The following is a 23,421-nucleotide window of genomic DNA, read 5'->3' as shown; positions in this document are numbered from 1 at the left end:
GAACACAGTAAAAGGAGTCAGTCTGCTGGCCACCACACTAGGAGCGGCTTCTGAAAAGGACAGTAAACTGCCACTTTGGTTCGAGTATAGTCTGTGTTCTTATCTCAAAGCCTTGTTACAGGGTGACTCACTGTGCGTTTGTTTTCATGCCAGTTGGTTGTCTCCGTGCCCTGTGCTTCGTGTGAGTGATGGACACGCTTTCCCGAGACAGCAGAGGGCTGCAGGTAGCCCATTGTTGTCGTGTGTCAGAAGCACCGGGTGTTTGTGGTAGTGTTATTGATTGGGATTTGGAGCAGGTCTGTTTCAGCGACTAAGACAAAGCAGAAGTTCAGAGCTCACCCCTGCTTGCATAGGGTGTGCTCCTTGTACGGGGTCTGGCAGCTTTGTTAGCAAACAGCCATCTAACCCCTTTTGCAAAAGGGAGTGGGGAGCCTGCAGCCCGATGCCTCCTAACCGTAGTGCCAGAATAGCCTCCCCACGTCCAGCCCCTCTCGCTTCCCTGCTGGCCACACGAGGAGGGGTCCGCGTTCAGCTAGTGCAGATCCCAGCAGGCTCCGAGTGTGCATGCAGGCCCTCTGACCCACGCAGCTCTCTGATTTACTGGCCCAGCTGCCGTCGGCCATCTGACCACTTGCTCTCAAGGAGACAGGCACAGAGGCCGTTCCAAATGCCGGCCCAGGTACGGGGCTCGCCTGGAGGTTATGATGTGTCATCCGTATTATAGGTTTGGAAACCTTCCGAGTTTCTTCTTACACTCTAGGAGAACCGGACAATATTTAGGATGTATTCCCTGAGCATCAGTAAGTTTAGTCAGAAGTTAGGTATTGTTTTTACTCTTGCAAGTACACTTTTATTATTTTACTGATTTTTTTGTCATGGAAAGTAATTTTCTTTTCCTTAATAAGGAGACATCACTGACTGCATGGACTGATGTACGTAGGTCAGCAGACATGCACTCACCGTCGGCTCTGTGCAGACATGGAAGTCCGTGATTTCATCATCAGACAAAACACCACCTAAGAAGCACCCTGTGGGGACAGAGCCAGGAGAGCAGTTTCCAGGCTCTCGGCCTCACGTGGAAAGGTGCTGGCTCAGGGAGTAAATGGCCATCAACTGTGATCGGATGGCCACCAGCTGTGGCTAGTTGGCCGTCAGCTGTAACCAGTGAGCCACTGGCCACTAATATAACTGCTGTGGCTACGCTAGCAGAGAAATGGGGGCTAGCAAGAAGATGGCGGCTGAGCCTGCAAGCGCGGATTGCAGTTAGCAAGTGGGGTTGGTTGGTTGAAAGAGAAGTGGACGGCAGGTTGCCGATAGTGTGGCTCCTGCTTCCTGTGTCACCAACCCAGCCGCCAGCGAGAATATAGTGGTATGACTCCCCTATCTATGGCTCTGTGGGTGTTCCCTTTTGGCCTCACCATGTCCTGCGTTCTTATGTGGGGAGAGGGACCAGAGAGCCCGCTTGACACTCTGCATGACATTCCCTTCCCCAAATTTTGAAAATGAAAATATAATTCTGGAACCACTTTAACATGGACTCCGTTCAAAATTAAATGTGTCGAATGAAACTAAGTACACACACACACCAATTGTGTGTGTGTTCACACCAATTGAAGACATATGACAGGTGCACCTGCTGTACAATTTGCAACTTCTGAAAGAACAGATTAATCAAAGCCACCCAGTTGCCACTCAGTTGTGTCACTGTTATTGGTCTGTCAACGTTTCCACTGAAAATAATCATTCTTTGCAAGAATGTTTTTCGTCTAAACTTAAAGCTTGCCATTTTCAAAGACTGGAGACATAATTGCGTCCCACTAAACAGTTAATTTGGAGGGCACCACTCCGTGCTTTCTTGGTTGATCTTGCTGTCTGATCATCAGACCCCCAGTGCGTGCCGCCTCTGCTAATGTGTCTGTCCCCTTTTTGGGTAATTATCTTGTTTACTGCCTGGCCCTTTGAACAGCGTGTGCTTAGAAACTTACGTGACTCTTCACATCACTAAAATTGGTTCGTTCTCAGTATTTCTTTAGAAAACTCCAAGTTCTTATTATGTAATGTGATTTTTAGATATTTAAAGTGAAAACAGGAAGTCTCTCGGACAGTGAAGCAGCTGTCATCACTCCCCTCTGTCTACAGGACGTTAAATGCTGCTTAGACTATAACTTCTTGCTAAGTGGCATGTTTGAGATCTGTGTCTTTGCTGCTAAGCCATCAGTGTTGCCCCAGAACTTGGATGGCCCACGTAAGTTTTTGTGACTTTCGAGAAACCATTGTGTGCATGCCTTTGGGGTGCGATTGTTATGTCCTGTTTGCTTTACACTTGTGTTCTGAGAGTAACAATAATTAAAACGTCAAAATAGCTGTAATTTTTTATGCTGAATCTTTCGTCTTCAAAGTTTGGTTTCTCCACTGTCCAGACTCTCATTTAGACATCCGTGGGCTCGATTGCTGTAATTCCTCTTATGCTGTTATCTTGAATTTCTAAGGCAGAGAGTGCAGTGGATTTGAGTGTGGCTGTTACATCCAAACAGAATGCAATGCTTGCTGCTAGGAACATCCTTCATCTCGATTACGTATTTGTGCTTTATTCGGTACAAGGCTAAATTTTAAATGTCCTTTTTGGCCTGCAGATGACGTCCAGTGATTGCGTTCAGAAGTGGCGTCCAGCCCTACAGGGGTACATGCAGAGTTAGGCGTGTTTAAAGGAATGATGTGTTCACATTTGAGATGATCGAAATCACATGGACGTCTAGACTGGGCAGCCGTGTGTGGCATACCATTCAAGTTCGCATTTCTCAAATAAAACGTGTTTCTCCAAACTTCCATCAGAAGATGTGCCAACCCAGCACTTGGGAGGCCCACAGGGAAGCCCTGTGGTCACTTCCATTGGCCTTCTGTCCCCTGGGGGCCAGGTAGGAGCATGACCCTGGTGCCAGCTTTGCCGGGGGAAACGTACACCAGCCGCCCCGTCCGTACAGAAACCGCCAGCTGCCATAACTGCCGAGCAGCTGAAATTGCTGGTGCCGCAGAGAAACTGGCATTACTTGTGGTTTAGATGTTTAAATACCGTAGCAGTTCAGGTCACTGAAATGTGGCTGCGCGACTGGACAGTGCAGTCAGCCTGGAGCCTCTTGTGTGTGCTCGAGACAAAGCTGTGCGTTTGGGGCACAGCGATTGTGGGTGAGGTCTCCTCCTCCTCCCCTTTTCTCTGCCAACAGTGTTCCCAGCCGCAGCCTCTTCCCATCTTCCCGCCCAACAGTCCTTTTGACCCAGGGTTTTGAGCAGTTTCTTCAGGACTGTGAGGTCAAGGGGTGACCGCATGTGGGATTGACTGACATCAGGCAGACACAAAGGGCCCCTTAAACCACCCAGAATAGCTGAGCCTCTTTCACACCAAGGGTGGGACAGGCCATGGGTGAGGATGTGAGGTCACCCTGGCCGAGGGCAGAGGTGGCGAGGTGGACAGGAGGTGGGCTGAGAGGCCGTCCACGAGGAAAAGCCCGCCCAGGGGGCGGGAGAGGCCAAGCTTTGAGGGCGGGACCCTTATTGTAAGCGTCTGCGTCCCCTGGAATCAGGCCTGCAATACAGCCGTTTCCAACCATTTTCCTTTGGAGGTTGGTTCACATTCGGGGAAAAAGTCTTCAAACAAACTGATGATTTTAGATGTTTTTCTGGTGTAGACAAAGTTCAAAGCCTCCTTCCTAGTCACCGTCTTCCTGCCTCTGTTTTCTGCCCTCAGATCTCTTTCCCACGCATTCTTTTAAAAATGTATCAACTTCATACATTTTCATGTGCAATTTTATGCCTTGAAACTCTATCGTCCTGACATGAAAAACTCATTTTGTTTCATTTGCCCATGTTTATCTGAATATTTATTAGGAAAATCCACCCACACAGCTTAAACAATAATTGATGAATAGGAGGGGACATGGAAGTCCCTGGGAACAGAGCAGCAGAAAGCTTGCTTAGTCTGTCCCCACAGACGCCGCTCAGCCCCCGCCAGGACGTCCGTGCTCTGTGTGCATCTGGGCGTGGAGCCAGCCAGCAGCCCTCAGCCTGCACACACGTGGAGTGTTGTGCCTGCATAGCGCTGTGATGAGGGACACCTGGGTTCCCTTTGAGAGGCATTTCTGTCAGTTCTTCGCTTCCAGATACAGAAAAATAAGCAGCAGTGATGGGAAACCCACTCACACCAAACGGGTGCTAAGACACCCATCCTTTGCTGTGACAACAGTAGCGCCTGAGCTGGGCAAACAGCCTTGATGACTCTTGGGCAGCATGTACGAGACCCGAACACAGTCTCACCTCCAAATGCTTCGGCTTTGCTTCAGCAGAGTCATTGTGTGGCCCATGCGCGGCCCGTGTGCAGCCTGTGTGCAGACCATGGGCGGCCCGTGTGAGACGTGTGTGGCGTGTGCGCATGGCCCATGTGTATGGCCCGTGTGTGACCCATGTTTATGGCCCATGTGTATGGCCCATGCGCGTCCCGTGCGCGGCCCGTGTGCACCAGGTGGGGTGAACGGGCTGAAGCAGCTGATTACGGGCAGAGGTGAGGGATTTGGGTGGGGTGGGCTTGGAGACATGGCGTTCCTTCTCAGTTGACTGTGTTTATAACCAGTAAGTGTGTACTCATGGGAGCAAACAACCTTCTGATATTACTTACAGTGTTTTCTCCATTATAGAAGGGATACCTGTTCGTCATAAGCATTTTTAGGACATACAGAAAAATGAAAGAGAAATTAGTCGCCCATATTGTCATACAGTAGGACCAAGACTGACGGTTTTAGGTTCTTTTAATCTTTCACAAAGATGTTCTCAGTCTGGAGATAACTTAGTGTATCCTGCCTTTTTGCCAGCATTACAGAATGAGCATTTTCCCCGATGCTGTGAGCTGTGTGAAAATTATGGAGCAACTGCCTTGTTGCTGTTGCCGGACTTGTCGCCTCCTTGTAATTGTTGGGAGCGTATGCATGTAGACGCCGTTACACTGCTTTCTCAGGCTGGACACTGGGAACGGACTTGCGTGATGGGTCCTGGGGTGGACACAGGACGCTGCCAATTGGCTGTCTGTGCGCGGGAGGAGGGGACATCCACTTCTGTTGACTTGGGACTCCTGTTCTCCTTACAGGTATCTCATACACAAATTACAAGAAGACTCCACCCCCTGTACCCCCACGGACCACTTCCAAGCCTCTGATCTCGGTGACGGCGCAGAGCAGCACGGAGTCCACACAGGACGCCTACCAGGACAGCCGTGCCCAAAGGACATCCCCGTGGCCCCAAGATGGCCGTGGCCTCTACAACTCCACGGACAGTCTGGATAGCAACAAGGCCATGAGTCTGGCCCTAGAGACGGCCGCTGCTCAGCGCCACGTGCCCGACAGCCCGAGCGGCCCAGCACGGACTGGCGACAAGGCCATCCTGACACCCAAAGCCGAGGACTTCCTCAGGGGTGCACGTTCCTCCATCGGCATCCAGGTAGCCTCTGCCAGCGCACTGGTCCCCACACCCACAGGCCCCTGGGGGCCACAGGCTCCGGGCAGGGCTCCGTCCGTATTGCCAGCCTATAGGTGCAGTAGGCGGGCAGCCCCCCAGGGCCACTCAGGTCCCCGTCCCATGCCCACTCTGCCCCCCATAGGTCCCCTCCCCACCCAGTACATTGTCCAGGGACCACTGGCTACTTAGCATGGAAATAGGTAACTGATGCTTCAGAAGGAGCTTCCTGTTGAAAGTGATGTTTCCAAAGCTTTCCAGTCTTGCAGCCAAACAGGTAAGTAGGGGGAGGTACTGTGAATGCAGAGGGACAGAAGAGAGGACAGGACTGGGCACGGTGCCCAGCGACACCCCACGTGGGCCGCCAGGGGCCTGCTTGTCCGCTGCAGGACATTTGTCCCATGTTCTCAGACCGCCGGGGGCCCCAAACCCCTGCCTGAGACGCAGACCTGGCAGTGCCCCCCAGGGCTCTGAGCAGTGGCCCCGCCGTCTCCGTCCCATCTCCCACCCGCCCCAACTCGGTCCAGCGCATCCATTCTGAGCACATGGGTGGGGGCCTGTTCTGAGACACAGCGCCAGTTCCCCACTCACTTCCCAGCACAGGGACGACACAGGACACTCCTCACCCCGACGAAACTTCACCTCAATCTGTCTTGGCAACTATCCCCTACCAGGTCCTGTGACACGGTGAGGCAGGGTGTCTGTGTCTAGTGGAAGTTTTAAAAATCGGGGCTTCACGGCCACCAGGGAGGAGAGCGAGCCGCCCTGGGCAAGTGAGCGAGGGAACGTGCTGGGCGTCCGTGGACAAGGGACGGGGAGCAGGCTGGGGGGCGCCACGGGCCGGTCCTGCAAGCAGGCCCCCACACTGTGGTTCGTTGTTTTGTTTAGGACTCTGAGTTCCCAGAGCGTCAGCCCTACCCAAGGTCAGATGTAAGTACAACATGCGCACAGCCCGGACGCATGAATTTATTTATCTCCTTTCTCTGGCCTCTCCATACAACTGCTCTTGTTGCCTGTCCTGATTCTATATACCAGGCACTGTGCTGGGAGGTCCCGTTAGTTCAGGGGGCCCTGGCACCCCGCGTAAGCACCCCACCCAGGACGACGAAGGGGGCTCACACATCCCCGCAACTGGCTGTGACCACAGTGCAGCACGTAGGACACTCAGGGCTCGTGCCGATGGTCCTGGCCGCCAAGCCAGAGGACCTCACGTTCCTGGGCACTCAGGCACCTGCCACCTTCCCAGGCGTTCTCCTGGCTGCCCTCTCCCCACAAGAAGGGGTGGGGTGTCACCTTGTGAGCACGGGTCCTGACTTACGTGAACGTAATGGGGACAGAATTCCGAAAGCCGTCACACGCCGTGATCGGGCTGGTAGAGGATGTGCCTTCACCCGGGAGCCCTGCTGTGCCTCCGCCAGGCCCGGCCCGACCCACACCCTGCCCCACCCACTGGCACGCAGCTCACACCTTAGCCCTCCTGGAAGCCTTTCTGGACGCTGTACCCCAGACTTTGTGGTCGGCGACGGCCGGCTGTCCCTTCGCCTTTGACAAGCCTGCACCCAGCACAGTGCCTGGCACATAGCGAGTGCTCGTAAATGTGGGGAAGCGAGTGGGCGGGTGAGTGGGCAGTGAGACAAGTGTGGATGCAAGAATGCGCGTGTCTGACGGCGTCTGCTGTCCCCACGGCAGCAAAGGAGCGCACAGTCCTATGTGTACCCGGGATCTGTGGCCACAGTGAAGTGCATTAAAAAGCCAAAAACCATCATCACAGAAACTCAAGGGTTAGGATAAGAAGAGCCCAGGGTGGAAGGCAGAAGAGGGTAGACAGCCAACTCGGGCCATGAACGCAGAGACACAAGGAAGTGTGGTGTCAGCAGCTGAAGGGCTGCCGTGAGGCCCAGGGGCTGCTAGAGCCATGGTGAGGACGTGTCAGTGTAGTCAGGCCCCAAGTCAGGTAACGGCAGTGACACAGACACTGTCCCGGGCTCCCCACCGTGTGCCTGGTCCTCAGGACCCCGTGTGCCAGCGGTTCTCACGTCCAAGTTACAGGTGGGGAAACCGAGGCTCAGGAGTAAGTGACCTGCCTGAAGGCGCATGGCCGGACAGTAGCCAACAGGGTGGGAACACGTAGCCCGGGTGCCAAAGAAGAGAAACGGGACGAGGGCGGGAGCCGTGCCCCGTCTGCCGCTCGGGCAGGCGGGCGTCGCCATCCAGCAGCCAGGAGACTAGGCTGGAGCCGCCCTGGGGGCTGATTGCGGCCCGACCGCAGGCTCACTTCCCAGAACCACAGCTGGTGGGGCAGGGACAGCAGTGGGCACTGTCTGCACGCAGACGGGACAGAATTTCCGTGCCCACCAATGAGACTTCCCACCGCTGCACATGTACTCGGGCCCTGAACAAGCCACCAACAAGCAGCCATGATGCCCTCTGTCCCTGTCACCAGGGGCACTCACGCCCGTTTCCCGGGCTGGGGTCACAGCTGCAGGGCCCTGCGGGCTGTTGCAGGACATGGCCGGACCTCACTCTTTTCACGACACTGGTGATATCGCATCCCTCTGTTTTCTTGTGTGTTTCTATGTGCAGCTTGTCTGCTACGCAGAGGTTTTACTTCTCCTATGTGTGTGTGTTTGTGGAACTGTCCCCAGACCCTGCCACTGGGTCCCCGCAGCCCCATGTTAACTGGGAGCGGTCACCGCTGTCGCTCCAGCTCGTGGGCTGATGGTTGGCAGCCTCGGAACACCTGTTACGGTTCAGTGTCATATCCTCCCTAAGAATGTGGGTTTACTCACGAACCAGAGTGTCACCGGCAGCCTAGGCTACGTGTGCTCCAGGGGTTCTGAGCCCCTCAGGGAAGCAGGGCCACAAATCATGTTTAAGTCTGAACTTGGGAACGGTCCTGCGGGAAATACAGCACCTTTGTGTCTGCCGTGTCCCTGCCGGCCACGTGCAGCCTGTCAGAGGCAAACACAGTGAGCGGGGCTGAAATCCAAGCTCCAGGCCAGTCTTGCTGGTACCGGCTCCGGCCAGGGGAGCCCTCGCTTCCCTCAGAGCCAGGCCACGCACGAGACGGGCACCAGGGCACGCGGGGCCCTGCCTGCTCCCAGCTCACAACCCCCTCACACACTCACACACATGCACACATGTACACACCGGCCACACGAAACCCCTGTCCCCTAAATGGCACGTTCAGGAATATCCTCCCTGCCCCCTGTCATCAGGGCCTGAGCATGGCTTCAGCCCCTCTGACAAGGCCTGGGGAGCGATGTGAGGACTCTGGGTCCCCTGGAGCCTGAACCCCCTTCTCGGAAGGCACCCCCACTCACCCTGTGGGGAGCCCTCACACAGCGCTTGCCAGAGGCTCAGGTCACTGAGATGCAGCACCTTTGCTGACTCATCTTTCTGCTCAGGGCCTAGAACACCCTGGGTCTTGTCAAAACGAAGGTGCGCATTTATTTCTCAACACTTTAAACTCCAGTTCTACTTGCTTGTGTCCAGAATTTCCTCTTGGGAGAAGAGTCCTTTGATTTCCTTTCTTTGTGCAAAACAGAAATTCCTCTTCAGTTCTTAAGTTTCCTTTTTTTTTTTTTTTAATCTATATAAAGCTGTCTACGCCCAGGATTTCTGAAACGGACAGATGTGCAGCTCATCCTGCCGTATGTGATTTTATCACGTTCTGTCTGCCTTTTCCTTCACTTTTCTTGGAAAGGTCTGGTCCCTGAATGCAGTGCCCACCTCACTACAGCCCTGCGACCTTAGAGCCGAGAGGAGAGGTGTCAGTTCTCACTGTGGACAGACTTGCCCAAATCTGGCCCCTGTGCAGGGTTCCCTGTCAGTCAGACAGGGTGTTCGGTGTTCCCTCAGTGTTGCGATCAGGAAGAAAGGACTCAACAGAGTCAGGAAGATTTACCTCAGAGTCATTTGGCCACTCTGACTGGCTCCAACAGCTATGTTTTCCTCACCCACTATAAAAATAAGATAATTATAATAGAGAAAATGTGGAGACTAGAGAAAGGACCAAAAAAATTCCTGGTCTATTTTGGTTGTATTTTGTAGTCACATACATAGTATGTTTACATATCTGTGAATGTGTGTTTCATGTACACACACATCTTATGGTTTTATGCGTGCTGTCCGCTCACTGTTTCATAAGTCACTGTTTCATAAGTTTCATAAGTCTCACTGTTTCAGAGTCACTGGTTCATAAGCACCCTTCATGTTACAGTGCATATAACCGTCATCTCCATGAGCGGTGCTCCGTCCTGAGTAAATCCTAATTTACTGCATGTTACTGTTCTCCTACTTTGCCATCCCCGTTTTACCCCATTTCACCTTATAAATAATACTATGATGAATACCTCACACATTTGTTAGAATTTGAGATAATTTCTTTAGATTAGAATCCTAAAAGTGGCAAATATTCTGACCATCCTTATGATAAAAATGAGTGCTCTTTCCATTACAAAAATCTCTCTAAAAGTATACGTATAAACTCATTTCACCCACATTGTGTATCTATCGACTTTGACAATATCTACCCATTCTGTAGAAGACAACACCTTTGACCCAGCACACACACAGGCTGTGAGTGTATTCACAAAAGTGTGCGTTCACACACACATGCAGGCATGTATTACAGCAGCATCGTTTACAACGGCAGGAAAGTACAAATAAGCAAATCATCCCTCCAGCAGAGACTGAGTTACATCCGTGAAACAGAACAGCACGCAGTTAGAGCACAGGGAGCATCTGCACTCCCGTGGGACGTGATCCTAAACACACTGATTCTTATTGAGATCCTCTCGTGTAAAATAATAGTGATAACAATCTTCACATCCAGCACGAATAATAATGAAACATATTAAAGCCATGCCCACCTAAAACTAGGAAGAGAAATGCTGATCACAAGCTGAGACTTTTAATTCAGGAGTGTTCTTCCCCCTGCAGTCAGCCTGTTTTCTCTTCCAGCTGTCAACACATGCACACAGGTGCTGCAACTTCAGTGCATGTTTTCAGAATTATGCCAAGAAAGAATGGGGTGTACCTGCCCATTCTCCACAGTCAGTGACGAGCTATGACCTCCAGGGTCTTCCTGTGGCCGGATTTATTTGGCCACAGAGGATCAGTCAGTACAGAGTGTGGCTCTGTGGTCAGAGAGATCCAGGTGTGAGCCCTGGCTCTGCCCCGAAAAGCTCTGCACCCCTGGGGAAGTTACCTTTTCTGATCCCTCAGCTGTTCATGTCTATTCCACTGTTAGCACAGAGGCTGATGCCTGGTGGGCAGAGAATAAACGTCAGCAGGTAGCATCATCACTTCTGTGAGCCACAGATTGAGTTGGCCTTGCGGCATCGCTTAGCCTCTGCGCCGCCGCGAGCTGCGGTCCCACTGGTTACGTACCTTTCTCTCGTGACCAACATAACTACGTGTGTGATGGTTTGTAGCTTGTCCTCGTAGCGGTCATCAACATTCCTAAGAAAAGGTGTGTCTTACAACTTCGTTAGGACATTTTGGATTGCAGTCGAATCCTATTGCTACAACAGGCGATACTTTTTATGAAAAAGGAAAGGGTCGGTTGAGTAGCTCAGATACTATTTATGACTACACTCAACTTTGGCTCCACATACTTTTTGTACTGAGAGCTCTGGGTTTTGGTTTGTGGTTTTTCGTTTTTTGTTTTACAAAATGTGCTTGGCGAGAAGACCCTCCTGTGTTAACTTTACACAGCTGGTGACCCTTCTGATTCTCCGTGGGCTTGGGGAGGTTTGGGGCCGATACAAACAGTGAGGCCCTTGTGTTGCATCCCAGATCCGTCCTCTTCTGACATGGCCCTGCTAGGCACGGTCCTTTTAGCAGGTGTGACACAACCCCAGTAGGGTTGGCGGGGCCACTACCTCGCGTCCCTGCTCACAGCCTGGGCTCCTCTCCGTGTGTGTATGTGGCTGCCGCCCTCAGCATAGTCCTGTCGAGTGGCCTCCTTGTTGTTGGCTGTCTGCTTCCTGCAGCTCTGAGTTTCTTCACTGCGGGGTGTGATAAACCCTTGTGAGTTCTATAATAATGCAATCCGACGAAGCCGATTTTTTACCTGAGCTGAACTAGGTGACTTTATCTGCACACCTTTAAAAGACCGAAGTGCAGGGCTGAGTTCAAGAACTTGTGTAAAACTTGACAAAACACAGCAGCAGCAAAATGACACCAACGTGAGTGCGTTTCCCTCTGTTTGTGGCGCTGCGTTAATGACACACATGTGGTTGATCACAGCGAACACGAACACACACAAAGCAAGCCCCTGGCAGGGGTCCCTCGTCGCGGCTCTAAACCAGGTGTTCTGTGTTAAACCAGGTGGAAAGCGCGGCAGATTCCGACACGGAGAGCCGCGGGCTGCGGGAGTACCATTCAGTGGGTGTGCAGGTGGAGGACGCACAGCGGTAAGTCAGCTTCACAACACGCGCTCCTGGTGTGGTGGCTGAAAAGCCGGCCGCAGGCTTCCTGGTCACTCTGACCATCCGTAACTCACGCCACAGTTGGACACACGGTCACATGTTTGTACTTCTTAGTTTCCACCATTCAAGTACGAACAAACATCCGCCTGTGTCCCGCTTTTGCAAGAGGCGGGGGGATAAGTCTTCCTAAAGTAACTTACCACCCGTGAAAGCAGAGCGGCTGACAGCTCGGGAAGTCGGTCCTTAATCCAAAGGCAAGAAATAGGCTGAGTTGAAGCAAACGCGTGTTTTCTCACCTTATAATGTTAAAAGTAGAAAGAAAAACAGAGGGAGAGAATGAAAGCTTAGGACCTTAGCTACTTCGTGATTGTTTCACTTAAAAGGACCACCTCCTATCTAACATACAGAGCTGTCCAGTTCAGTGGTGTTACTTTTGTAACAAGAGCAGGGTGACTGATTTATTTTATGTTTAAATTAGCATACCTTGTGAATTTTATCAAAAATATAAATTTTAATGAGCACATAACACCTGGAACTTCAATCAGCATCTAGTTGGTAAAGCTCTGGGTGGCTTCACTCAGAGTGCAGGGTTTTAGGGCCGTTTCTATAAAGATGCTGATGGCTAGGGAATTCAGACCGCAGACCGATTGCTCTCCAGAACCCAGCAGACCTGTTAGAACCTGGCGTGTGCTGCGCTGGGGACCCCGCTGCTGCTCCCATCCCCACCGGTGCCTGTGCTTTGCCTTCTCCAGCAGACGGATAAGCACAGATTCCTCAGCAGCTGCAGTCACAGCCGAGTGCCGTCTGTGGGTTGCAGCTCTCACCCAGGCATATCTGGACTCCGATTATACACTTGTTCCTGTCAGTCATTTCAGTAATTAGCTATTGGAAATGGGTGACACTCAAATACATACAATGCTGAAGTCAGAATTTGCATTCATTGTTTTGCATAAAGGACTCAAGGATGATACCAAGTTGTACAGATGGGAGAAGAAACTCGTGCCCTGAAATGTGACGTGGCCACTGACCACACCTCAGCAGGATGCAGGTGTCATTACATAAAAGAAGCAACTCAGGGCCTCATTTTACAGGCAACCGTGGGGGTTGTGTAAACTTGTGCACGTTTCTAAAAGAAAGGGAGCCATCCAAGATGGCGGACCCATGGAGCCCCATGACCTCACTGCGGCCTGCAATAAAGTCAGATTTTAGGGGGTGTTTAGACATTCAGACTTGGGTGCACGTGAGTGGTTCATTATTTGCAAAGCCAAATGTCGTTTCGTAGAGGAAGCAGCAAGGTAATGCTGACAAGGGTGGAAAACCTGGTGTTCCCTGAGTTGTCAGTGCGGGCGTGCTCTCTGCCCACTGTGCTTGCACGGCATCATCTCAGACCGGCTTCTGTTTGTCTTCCTTCCTCCTGTGCAGACACGGGCGCTTCAGGCGTTCCAACAGTGTGACGGCCGGCGTCCAGGCGGACCTGGAGCTGGAGGGCTTCCCGGGGCACATCAGCATGGAGGACAAGGGCCTGCAGTTCGGGTCGTCCTTCCAGCGGCACTCGGAGCCCAGCACCCCCACGCAGTACGGGGCGGTGCGGACTGTGCGGACGCAGGGCCTGTTCAGCTACAGGGAAGACTACCGGGCGCCCGTGGACACGGCCACCCTGCCCCCGCTGCCCCCGCCAGAGCCCTGGCTGGAGCCGGCCGGCGACACGGCCGACAGCGGGGGAATGTCCCCATGCCGCAGGGACGGCTCCTGGTTTCTGAAGCTGCTGCACACGGAGACCAAGAGGATGGAGGGCTGGTGTAAGGAGATGGAGCGGGAGGCGGAGGAGAACGACCTTGCAGAAGAAAGTAAGGGCGCGGGTCCCCGGGGGCTTGGGCACATGGTAGCCTCGGTAAAGCCAGCAAGCCGGGCAGTGTTAACGGGGGAGTCCCTTTGGCAGTGGAGTGAGTTATAGCGAGTGCGCTTCCTGCCATCTCCCCCTTGAGTCTGAGAAAAGCAAAATGGTGAACCTAAAACCGTGAAGGCTCTGTGTTCCGAGTGGTCAGGTAGCAGTGCCGATGGAGCCATCCTCATCTTGCAGTCCACATGCCAGTTCTCTAGTTCTGGGAGCAGTTCGATGTGCAGCATTTCGACCCATGTTTATAAGAAATTGCTGTGGCTTTATGCCAAAGAAAGGTTGGTGAAGAGGAAAGATTCAGCCAGTCAGTGAGGTGGTGACGTGCTCCCCACCGTCTGTCCTCAGGGCCGAGCAGCATCTGTGTGACACCCTGAACTGCCGTGGGAAGTGCGGACCTGCTCCAAAGTCTTCATGGCTCCAGTGGGTCTCTGCTTCTGTGCACAAGTGCCCCATACTCCCCCCACCCCGTTCAGTGGGAGAAACCTGTCACAGGGATTGTCCCTAAGCAGCATCCTTTGTGCCTTCTACACAGATACTACCTGCCTCTGCTTATAGGCCAAGAATCCCAAGAGCGCAGTTGTAGCCCACTTAGAGCTAACGTTTGTCCTTCACAAAATACAGTTTCTCAGAGGCATTTCCGAGGTCTGGACTTGACCGGTCACGCTCCCCTTGTGTGTTCTGTCTTTCCCCTGACTTCCCGCGTACACTAGCTGATCATTGCACTCTGAAGTTGCAAAGGGTGGCCCACGGCCTTGGGGATGCCGCCCTGACCTTGCGTTTCTAATGGCCGCTGCGGTAGCGCAGGTCAGTGATCCGAGCCTGCAGACGTCTCGGTGACGGAGCTGTGCGGCCCCGGAGTCTGAGGCTCGTGGGGATGATGGAGTGTTGAGCGTTATCCTTACAACCTGTGGTGCTGACTGAAGAAAGGCAGGCGCGGCCTCTAAACTGACTCCGTTCTCCCGGGTCTCTCTCCCGTCGCCCAGGCCCATGTGGCCTCGCCCGCGCTGGGACCGGGCACTGAGCGTCCTAGAGGACGTGTCCCCCGCCGGCTGCGCGCGTGGCCTTGGTGCTGGGCTGTGAGCATGTGTCCACAAGCACCGTGGGTTCGGGGCTTGCGATTCTAGTATTTAGACCACCCACTTCCTGCAGCGCGTGTCGCTTGGCAAAAGCACCTTAACTGTAACAGGATTTATAATCTTTATCAAAAAGATGAAACGCGAACTTGCCTAAGTTGACAGGAAATTCGAGTTCAGTGGTCCTGGGTGCATGGGGGGGGGTGGTGCGCATGCGCTCTGGGGCCGCGTGCAGCCTGCGTCCGCCCGTCAGGACATTCCTGTGGCTGCTCAGTGACACAGCTGCGGGGAGCAAGGGACCCGTAACACGTGAACAGGAGGTAACCTTTGTCAGGTCCTCTCCCGTGACACGCCCAGGACACTGGGTTGTGCAGTCCTGTCACTTTACACCGTTTGGGACCCCTGTGAGTGGAGGAACCCGCCTCAGTCGCTGCTGTTTGTAGGGTGACAGCAGGACGGATCTCACCCTAATCGTCCATGTTTAGGGCGCACTTTTAACTTGCTCCTTAGCTTTTCAAGGACTACAATTTAAAAAAAGATACGTTTTTTAAAAAGAAACTCCTGTGCCAGCACGTACAGGGCACATACCGTGCCCCACGCCTGTGCCAAGTGCTTTCTGTACAGCATAGGTGTGTCACCGTTAGGTGACACATAGATACTGTTGCCACCTTTAGAACAATACAGAAACTCAGCTCAGAGAGTCAAGTAACCTGCCCCAAACCACAGAGCGTAGCAATGAGTCAGGTCAGAGTCCTACTGTCGGCGGGGAGAACCGCACTTCCCTCCTGGCCGTCAACAAGTCAGTCAGTGAAGACTGTCCTGGCTGGGAGCTCCCGCCTCTGGCCATCAGCAGGACCCCCTCTGCCACCTCAGGAAGCAGCCCTGGCCAGTTATTCCATTCCAACCACCTGTGGCCGGAGCTGGACTTGTCTGTGGCCCAGAGAGAAGCCCAAGCCCAGAAGACACACACATAGGTTATCGTGCCAGCCATTGGAAACTGAGAGGCGAAAGTGAGAAGGCGGCGGACTCTTCTTCTGACTAAGCACAGGTCTGACAATGAAAAGACTAAAAAGCATTGTGACAGTAAGTCACGGTTCTCTCGTCACCTGGGGCATTCGAGAAAATTCCGGGAATAATGTCATAAATGGACTACGTGTGAAACTCAATTTGAGGACCTACAATGACCTAAATCAGCAGTGAGGTCCCTTCATCTTAAGATGCACACGATTTAAACTGCAGTTGCTTTGTGATGACCAGGCGTCTGGAGTACACGTTTTCCCTCAGCAAGGCAGAGCAGGAGGTGAGCGCCTGCTGCCCCTAAATGAGCTTTTAAAGCCCCTTTGAACCTTTGGGATCTCCTTCTGGATTCTTCCATTAGAATAAACCTCCAGCAACAGGCAGCCAGTGTCCAAGAGGTTGCGGGTTGACACAGAGACACGTCAGGTGCAGTGTAGCCCTGATGGCAGTGACCTGGGAGTGGCAGAGGAAGTCCAGGGCAAACCCACAGTGACTGGGCGACACGTGGGACAAGTGTGATGCGAGCTGTGCAGGTGCCGAAACTCAGAGGTTCAAGGAGGCTTTCAGCGGGGGCAATTCTGAGACGGCCTCATAGGGAAGGTGACATTGTGCTGGACCAGGACGGGGGGCTGGCTTTGGTCACAGGTGGCGGGGAGAGGCAAAGACTGGGGCACAAGCCCCTGTGTTCCCACCTCTCTAAGAAGACTTCATTTAGACATGGCCCTTCCCACCTGCATGCAAGAATAGCAGCTGGGCCACTGACCGCTCAGAGGCCCGTGACTCTGCCATCCTCCTGCCCCTGGGGACATGCACTTCTCAAAGGGCAAGACAGCCCCTGTGTTTCCCCAAAGCCCTGCCCTCTGCTGTCATTTGAGATCTTAGGCTCCTTGAACACAGTGATTATATTCGATACATTTTTTTATCCGCCAGCAGTTCTGGACCATGCGTGGCCCTCATTCCTGTCTCTGAGAATGAGAAGGAGGAAAGGCAAGAGGGAAGAGAGGGCCAGACTTGATCATCAAGGACATTCACACTGTACTCACACCTTCGTAAAAGCACGGCCTCTAAGCGCCAGCGAGGCCTTCAGTCACCCTTGGGCCCCCGATGTCCTCCTCACGAGTGTCCTGTGTGCTCTGTCCTATAGGTACCTGCTGACGAATTTCGACTGCGCGTGGGGTTTGTCCACTACTGTTTAATAATAAATGGAATTGTGTTGCTCTAAGCCTCGGACGCAAGAGCAGAAGCACACCCACTTGACACTTTCTGTGATTTTCTTAACTACTAGGAGTCCCAGCTACCGTGATCTTAGGTGACAAAAGTGACAAAACACGTATTACGCCTCCTGCATGCTTCACACAGAAACAAGCACCAGAGTAGTCAGGGTTAGACATATCCCTAATAATTTTTACAAGGTAAGGTAACCTCTGACCCTAGTCCCAACTGAAGAAAAGATACAGGGTTATTTGTTACAGCACTTTTAGAAAGTAGCGAATAAATGAAATGGCTTATTGAACCAACACTCTGGCCTCTGAATTTTGAAATTTTTATTACATGGAATTTTTCCCAAACTGTAATTTTGTGATTATAGTTCACCAACTGACTGAACGAATTGACATTTTCAGTCCTCTGTGGTTAATAAAAACTATCGTGTGCTCAGAGAAATACTGTTTAAGTAAAATCATGTTAACACAGCCTTCCTATTATTAGTACATAGATATATTCTGGAGGGATTATAAACCATTACTAGACTAGAGTTTGGGGATTTTTGTATTAATTATGTTACACCAAACGGGTAAAAGAAATGAAGCAAAATAAAAAATAAATAGAATGCTTTCTGAAATAAATGGTTCCAAGCTACAGACAATGGTCTTATCTGGTAGGTCCATGCAGATGTGAGTCAGGGGAGCCAGATGACGGGCCCCTCCCAGAGGTGTCATCCCAGAACAGTGCCCACAGTCAGTCCTTAGTGCTCTCAAGGTCACCTGGTAGACAGACTAGACAGGCTGGAAGAGCGGGGGTGCTTTCCTCCCCCAGGGGCCCTTTACTAAGAGTGCGTGAGGGCCGCCTGCCCTGGGTCACCACATAGTCACACGGGCCAGGATCAGATGCGTGATGCTGTCTCAGCTGGCTGTGCAGTGGCCACTGAAAGAGCAGCCGACAAGCAGCTCACAATGACCCCAGGAGGCATGGACCGGTCATCCCAGAGCCAGGGGTGAGGAGGTCACGGCCACAGAGAAACCGCACCTGTGTCTGCAGTGGCCAGCACGTCCCAGGTCAGCAGAGAGATGACACAGTGAAGAATCAGGAACGACGACGACGACGATTGTTCCGCGCAGGGCACGTGCTGTGTGCAAGGTGGCTGCTGTCCCATGGAGACGTGGCATAGTCTGGTGGGGCAGCCGTGCCTCCAGCCTTGCGACAGGAGGCACACGGAGCCTGTGCCAGGTTCTTGCTGAGTGTGTTCCTGTGGGCGTGTTCCACGCATGTCAGCCCCCGATGGCCCTGCAGAGAAATGTGAAATGTGTGCTCGATAAACATGAAAATGGTGACGCTGAAAACCTGCAGGGAGGAGCCATGGTGGTCCCCACAGCTGCTCACTATGCAGAACCCCCCCAGGGGTCCCAGGAGGTCAGAGTGCGAGCAGATAGAGAACGATGGTTTCAAACCACCTGCAGATTCTACACAAACCCATTCCAGTTGAGAAGAAAAACAGCGTAAATGTTGTCTGTGAAACACACTTCATAGCGCGTGTGGACAGAGTCAGAAACTGCAGACAGCGCGTGAAAAGTAAATGAAAGGAACATGTATGCTAATCAGACTTCTTTGTACTTCAGAGGCGAGGGTTGTGTCAAGTTCTCTGCAAACTTGCATTTTGATGAGCGTTGGTCCTCATTTACACTTCTTGAGAGAAAACGTGTCTAAACTAGGACAAAACTGGGGAAGTATAGTGGGAAAGAATGAACTGAATCTTCCCTGCAAGTTCTTTGCAATCACAGGAAGCCATTTCCAGACAGAAGAGTCACCAGCACCGCCTCCTGCCGTCACCAGCCACTCTCCTCTTCCGTCCCAGCAGGGCGCATTCACTCCCTTTCTACTAACCTTTCCTGCATCACATCAGCACCTGGAGAGCCCGTCCACCTGTCCTGTTGTGCTAAAGGCTGTGGACTGAAGTCTTGACATCAGGACTTCTGTTGAATTGGACTTTCAGAAGAATAGGAAAATTAGGGACTAAAACTTGAAATTGTATAAAACTCAGTGAGTTTTCGATTACCATCTGAGGAAGTGCATCTTTTTGTCCCTTGCCTCTATTCCTGCAGCAACAGCTTGATGGAAACCAGTGTCTTAAGTGTTTGCATCAGTCCCACAGGAGCTGGGGGCTTGCATGTGGAAACTCACGTTTCAAACCTAAGTCAGTTGCTACGCTCACCAGCAGTGAGCCCAGAGCTGCGGGAAGGTGTTTAGTCTGGGGTGCAAATGTAAACAAGTATGTGGGACCTCAGCTCTCCCCCATGGAGACCTGACTGTGTCCTTGCTTCCCCCCACACCTGGACGCCCACCACTGCCCCCCCCACTGCCGGCTGCCATGACAGACCCAGGAGGTAGGCAGGGAAGGTGGGCCTGAGGAGCTAAGCAGGGCCGGGCCGGGTTCTAGAAGACATGAGAGCCCAGGTGGCAGGTACATGACAACCCAGGAGGTAGGCAGGGAAGGTGGGCCTGAGGAGCTAAGCAGGGCCGGGCCGGGTTCTAGAAGACATGAGAGCCCAGGTGGCAGGTACATGACAACCCAGGAGGTAGGCAGGGAAGGTGGGCCTGAGGAGCCGCGCAGGGCCGGGCCGGGTTCTAGAAGACATGAGAGCCCAGGTGGTAGGTGCATGACAACCCACCATGCGTTTTCTCTTTTAGGGCTGAAAGGCTGCCGAGGTGTCATCCAGTCTATTCATGTTTATTAAAAGTTACTGTTTTAAATCTTTACCTGTCGTAGAATGGATGCTATGAGGGAGTGATTGACTTCCGAGGGCAGATCCTGACAACGAGGTTGGACGGGGAGTGGGGGGGGGACGGAGGGGCAGGCACAGCCTGTCCGGGAGGCTCAGCACACGCTGCACACACAGGGCGGGGCCACTGCCGAGGGCTGCACAGAGTGTGGACACTGTCTCGTATAAAACCTGCGGAACAGCAATGCCGGTTCAGCACAGACAAACTAAAAAGCCTTTAAGTCCATCATCCTACCAGGAGAAAAGTGCTTTGAAGCACATGTCCTATAAAAGGCCAGATCAGACTTCCATTTCCTAACAAGTGACCGTGGGCTGGACCCACTGTTCAGTAATGTACCTCTTTTGTGTTACAACCTATCTGGAGCACCTGGTCCCATGTGTGGCTTTATTTCTGGGGCATCTGCTCCAAGAGCCTTGTACCTTTCATTATGTGGGTGTTAAGGCCCTTTGACTCCCGTCTGTGCTTCTTCCCAGAGTGAGGCCAGGATGGGACAGCAGAGGGCCGGCTACCAGGAGCCAATTGTAACAAACGTTGAGTGAGTCTCACAAGTGGTTGTTTGGAGGTTGTCTGGCAAAACCACCGATGTTTGGAGAAACAGGAGGAGAAAGCTAGAGAGCCGGTTGTAGTGTCTGGACCCGTTTCCACCTCGGAGGACAGTCTCTAAGGCTGTGATGGCGAGTGTGCTCCTTCACTAGCTGGGGCGTCCTGGGTGCTGGTGAGAAACAGTCTCAGGGCCACCCGACAGCCACTGAGTCAGAATCTGCGCCTAGCAGACCGTGGGCTACTCGTGTCTCCTTCAGGTCGCGGAGCTCTACTCGGCTGCCTTCCCTGATGAGTGTCCCATCAAGGTAGATAACCCCCTAATTGACGAACACCGTGTTGGGTAGTGGTGATAGCCCCTCATGACAGACACGCCCCACTGCTTACCCACGTCCGCGCGGCTCCTGTCCTGTGACAGCCCGCGAGAACAGGCGGGGAGGGAACCCCCAGTAACCTGAGTTTTACAGCGTCTGGCGCAGTTAGTTGGTGTCTGTCTTGAGACAGAGCGAAGGTAAAAGGGGGTTGAGAGCGGCCCAGTCCGCCTCCGGCTGTACGAGTACACGAGTACACGCTGGGCAAACTCGGAGACAACCGCGAACTGTCACTGAGGCCCGGAAACCGCAGACACGCGGCCCAGGGCACTGGCCACGGATGCCTTCGGCAGACCCCGGAGTGCTTTCGCGCCCGAGGGGTCTGCCAGCGCTGCCGTTTCCGTCAGGGAGGGGCTCCCAGCGGGCGCAGGGCGGCGTGTGGGCAGGAGGAGAGGCCACGCGGAGGGGCGCGGAGTGCTGGCCGCTCGGCGGCCTCTGCGGTCATTTACGTGCCGGGTGTAAACCCGGACTCTCCCGGCTCGCCTCTCCCCTGCTCAGGTCTCTCTGTTGGTGAAACTACACTACTGACCTTTGATAAAAGCGCCGTCTGGTTGATAAAGACACACACTTTAGGATCGTCTGTGGGTCCCACCGCTGTCCCTGCACACTGGCCCGAGGCGCCCGCTAAGTGGGGGCTGCCGTGGGAGCTGGCGCCCCATGCGAGCGAGCGCGATGTCCTGGGCGCTGGTGGGGACGTCCCGGCCGAGCCTGCGCCGGGCGCTGCGTGGGGCGCAGAGCTGGAGAAGCGTGGGGTCAGCGTCTGCGCGAGCTTCCTAGCGCCGCGCGTGTTCTCGGTCAGACGCATCCACAGCTTTGCCCACAGTGCACCGAGCACGAGTCGGTCGCATCAAGTGGAACAGCAGGCGTCGATGCGGTTTTCTACAAGTCAGCACCGTGTAGAGTCAGTAACAGGTGCGGCGTCCCCACCCCACGCAGGCTTCCTCGCAGCGCGTGGGAGCCTCGCCCTGAAACAACTCAGACCCGGGTGGGACTCCTGCCGAGACCTCCTCCCAACTGACTGTTCCCAACTGGACGCCGCCCCTGACGCTGACACCCGCTCGTCTGGGGGGCAGGGAGCAGGTTGAGAAAATGTTTGGTCCGTGGACGAGCTCCACACCGTGAACTGAGAGCTTTCACATCTGGTAAAGGGAGGCATCGCCCTGCTGCCCACACTGACTGCCCACTGTGGTGTGTTTGCTTTTGCTGCTTTTTTTTTTTTTTAACAGGACTTTATTGGGGAACAGTGTGTACTTCCGGGACTTTTTTTTTTCCAAGTCAAGTTGTTGTCCTTTCAGTCTTAGTTGTGGAGGGCGCAGCTCAGCTCCAGGTCCAGTTGCTGTTTTCTAGTTGCAGGGGGCACAGCCCACCATCCCTTGCAGGAGTTGAACTGGCAACCTTGTGGTTGAGAGCCCGCTGGCCCATGTGGGAATCAAACCGGCAGCCTTCGGAGTTAGGAGCAAGGAGTTGTAACCGCCTGAGCCACCAGACCGGCCCCTGCTTTTGCTTTTTGACTGACCCACTTTCCGACATGTTTGGTTTTTTTTTTTTTAAAACAGTTCTTGGCAAAATCCGGAGTGCTGTTGGGAGCGCCCAGCTTCTGATGTCCCAGAAATTTCAGCAGTTCTACTGGCTTTGCCAACAGAACATGGTAAGCAAACTCTGGGAGACTGGCCCCGGCAGCCAGAGGTGTGACCGCGCTTCGCGTCCTCCCAGGTCCCTCGTTTGGTAAAGATGCCTGCAAGTTTGCAGACTGTTGAAAGAGTAGAGGACACTTCCTAGTTCTGGGGGCCCTTGAGAGGCACATGTCCTGATGGGAGCGGGAGCAGGAGCGGGAGGGGACAACAGTGTCCCCTGGGGCGCCGTGCGGTGCTGCCTTTGCAGCTGGATGCAGTACAAGAACCTTAGGAAAGGAGACGGAAAGCAAATTACTATTACAGCCGACCTCACAAATAAAGACAGTAGTAGTACGGGCCTTAAAGAAGAACAGATAAACAACTACATTCAAAAAGGTTGAGGAGATTTTAGAAATAATCGGGGCTTTATATTGAAATGAATATACCGTGAGCTGGATTAGTTGGTACAGTACGCATTACACTTGGTTCTGATATTCCTGAAAATCAGAGGGAAATAGAAACCATGTATAGTCATAGCTGCATGTATTTATGCTTATATACAGTTACATGTATGAACACAGACCGTCTCTGTGTGTGTACGTGTACACGTTTCCGTATCTGACACGTTTCCTTATCAGACTAAAGAAAGTAGTCACTTAATATTATTTGGAGAACTAACTTAACAGTATTCACATTACTTTACCGGCTATTTTGTAATCTACGTGTTGATTTCTTTCAGACCAAGCATTTTCATTAAAATGCAAGTAAGTTTCTGCCAGGCCTCTCACAGCTGTGGTGCTGGCTGACTCGGTTTTATTTTGTTCTGTAATTTGCAAGGAGACAGTGAATGTATAGAATGTTCTTACACAGCGAAGGAAGCACAGCACACCCGAGTGGCCAGTTCATCCCTTTCAATTAGGATCCTTTAAAAGTATCTTTCTCTAATATTTTCCAATCAACCCCATTAACGTTCATGATGAA

At 52.9% G+C, this 23,421-nt stretch overlaps 1 protein-coding gene across 4 annotated transcripts in view; it reads left to right on the top strand.

The window, feature by feature from the left end:
* The window catches only part of DLGAP2 (DLG associated protein 2), a 434,439-nt gene that overhangs the window by 401,771 nt on the left and 9,247 nt on the right, over window positions 1-23,421 (top strand). For all 4 annotated transcript variants that reach the window (XM_081045533.1, XM_081045531.1, XM_081045532.1 and 1 more), the window contains 5 exons: window positions 5,132-5,481; window positions 6,385-6,426; window positions 11,833-11,918; window positions 13,356-13,780; window positions 22,384-22,475. In XM_081045533.1, coding sequence (XP_080901659.1) covers window positions 5,132-5,481; window positions 6,385-6,426; window positions 11,833-11,918; window positions 13,356-13,780; window positions 22,384-22,475 — 995 coding nt within the window. The remainder of the gene's footprint in view (window positions 1-5,131; window positions 5,482-6,384; window positions 6,427-11,832; window positions 11,919-13,355; window positions 13,781-22,383; window positions 22,476-23,421) is intronic.

The sequence above is a fragment of the Rhinolophus hipposideros genome, assembly GCF_964194185.1.
Source record: "Rhinolophus hipposideros genome assembly, chromosome: 4".
Lineage (NCBI taxonomy): Eukaryota > Metazoa > Chordata > Mammalia > Chiroptera > Rhinolophidae > Rhinolophus > Rhinolophus hipposideros.
This window is presented reverse-complemented; position numbering and strand designations above follow the sequence as displayed.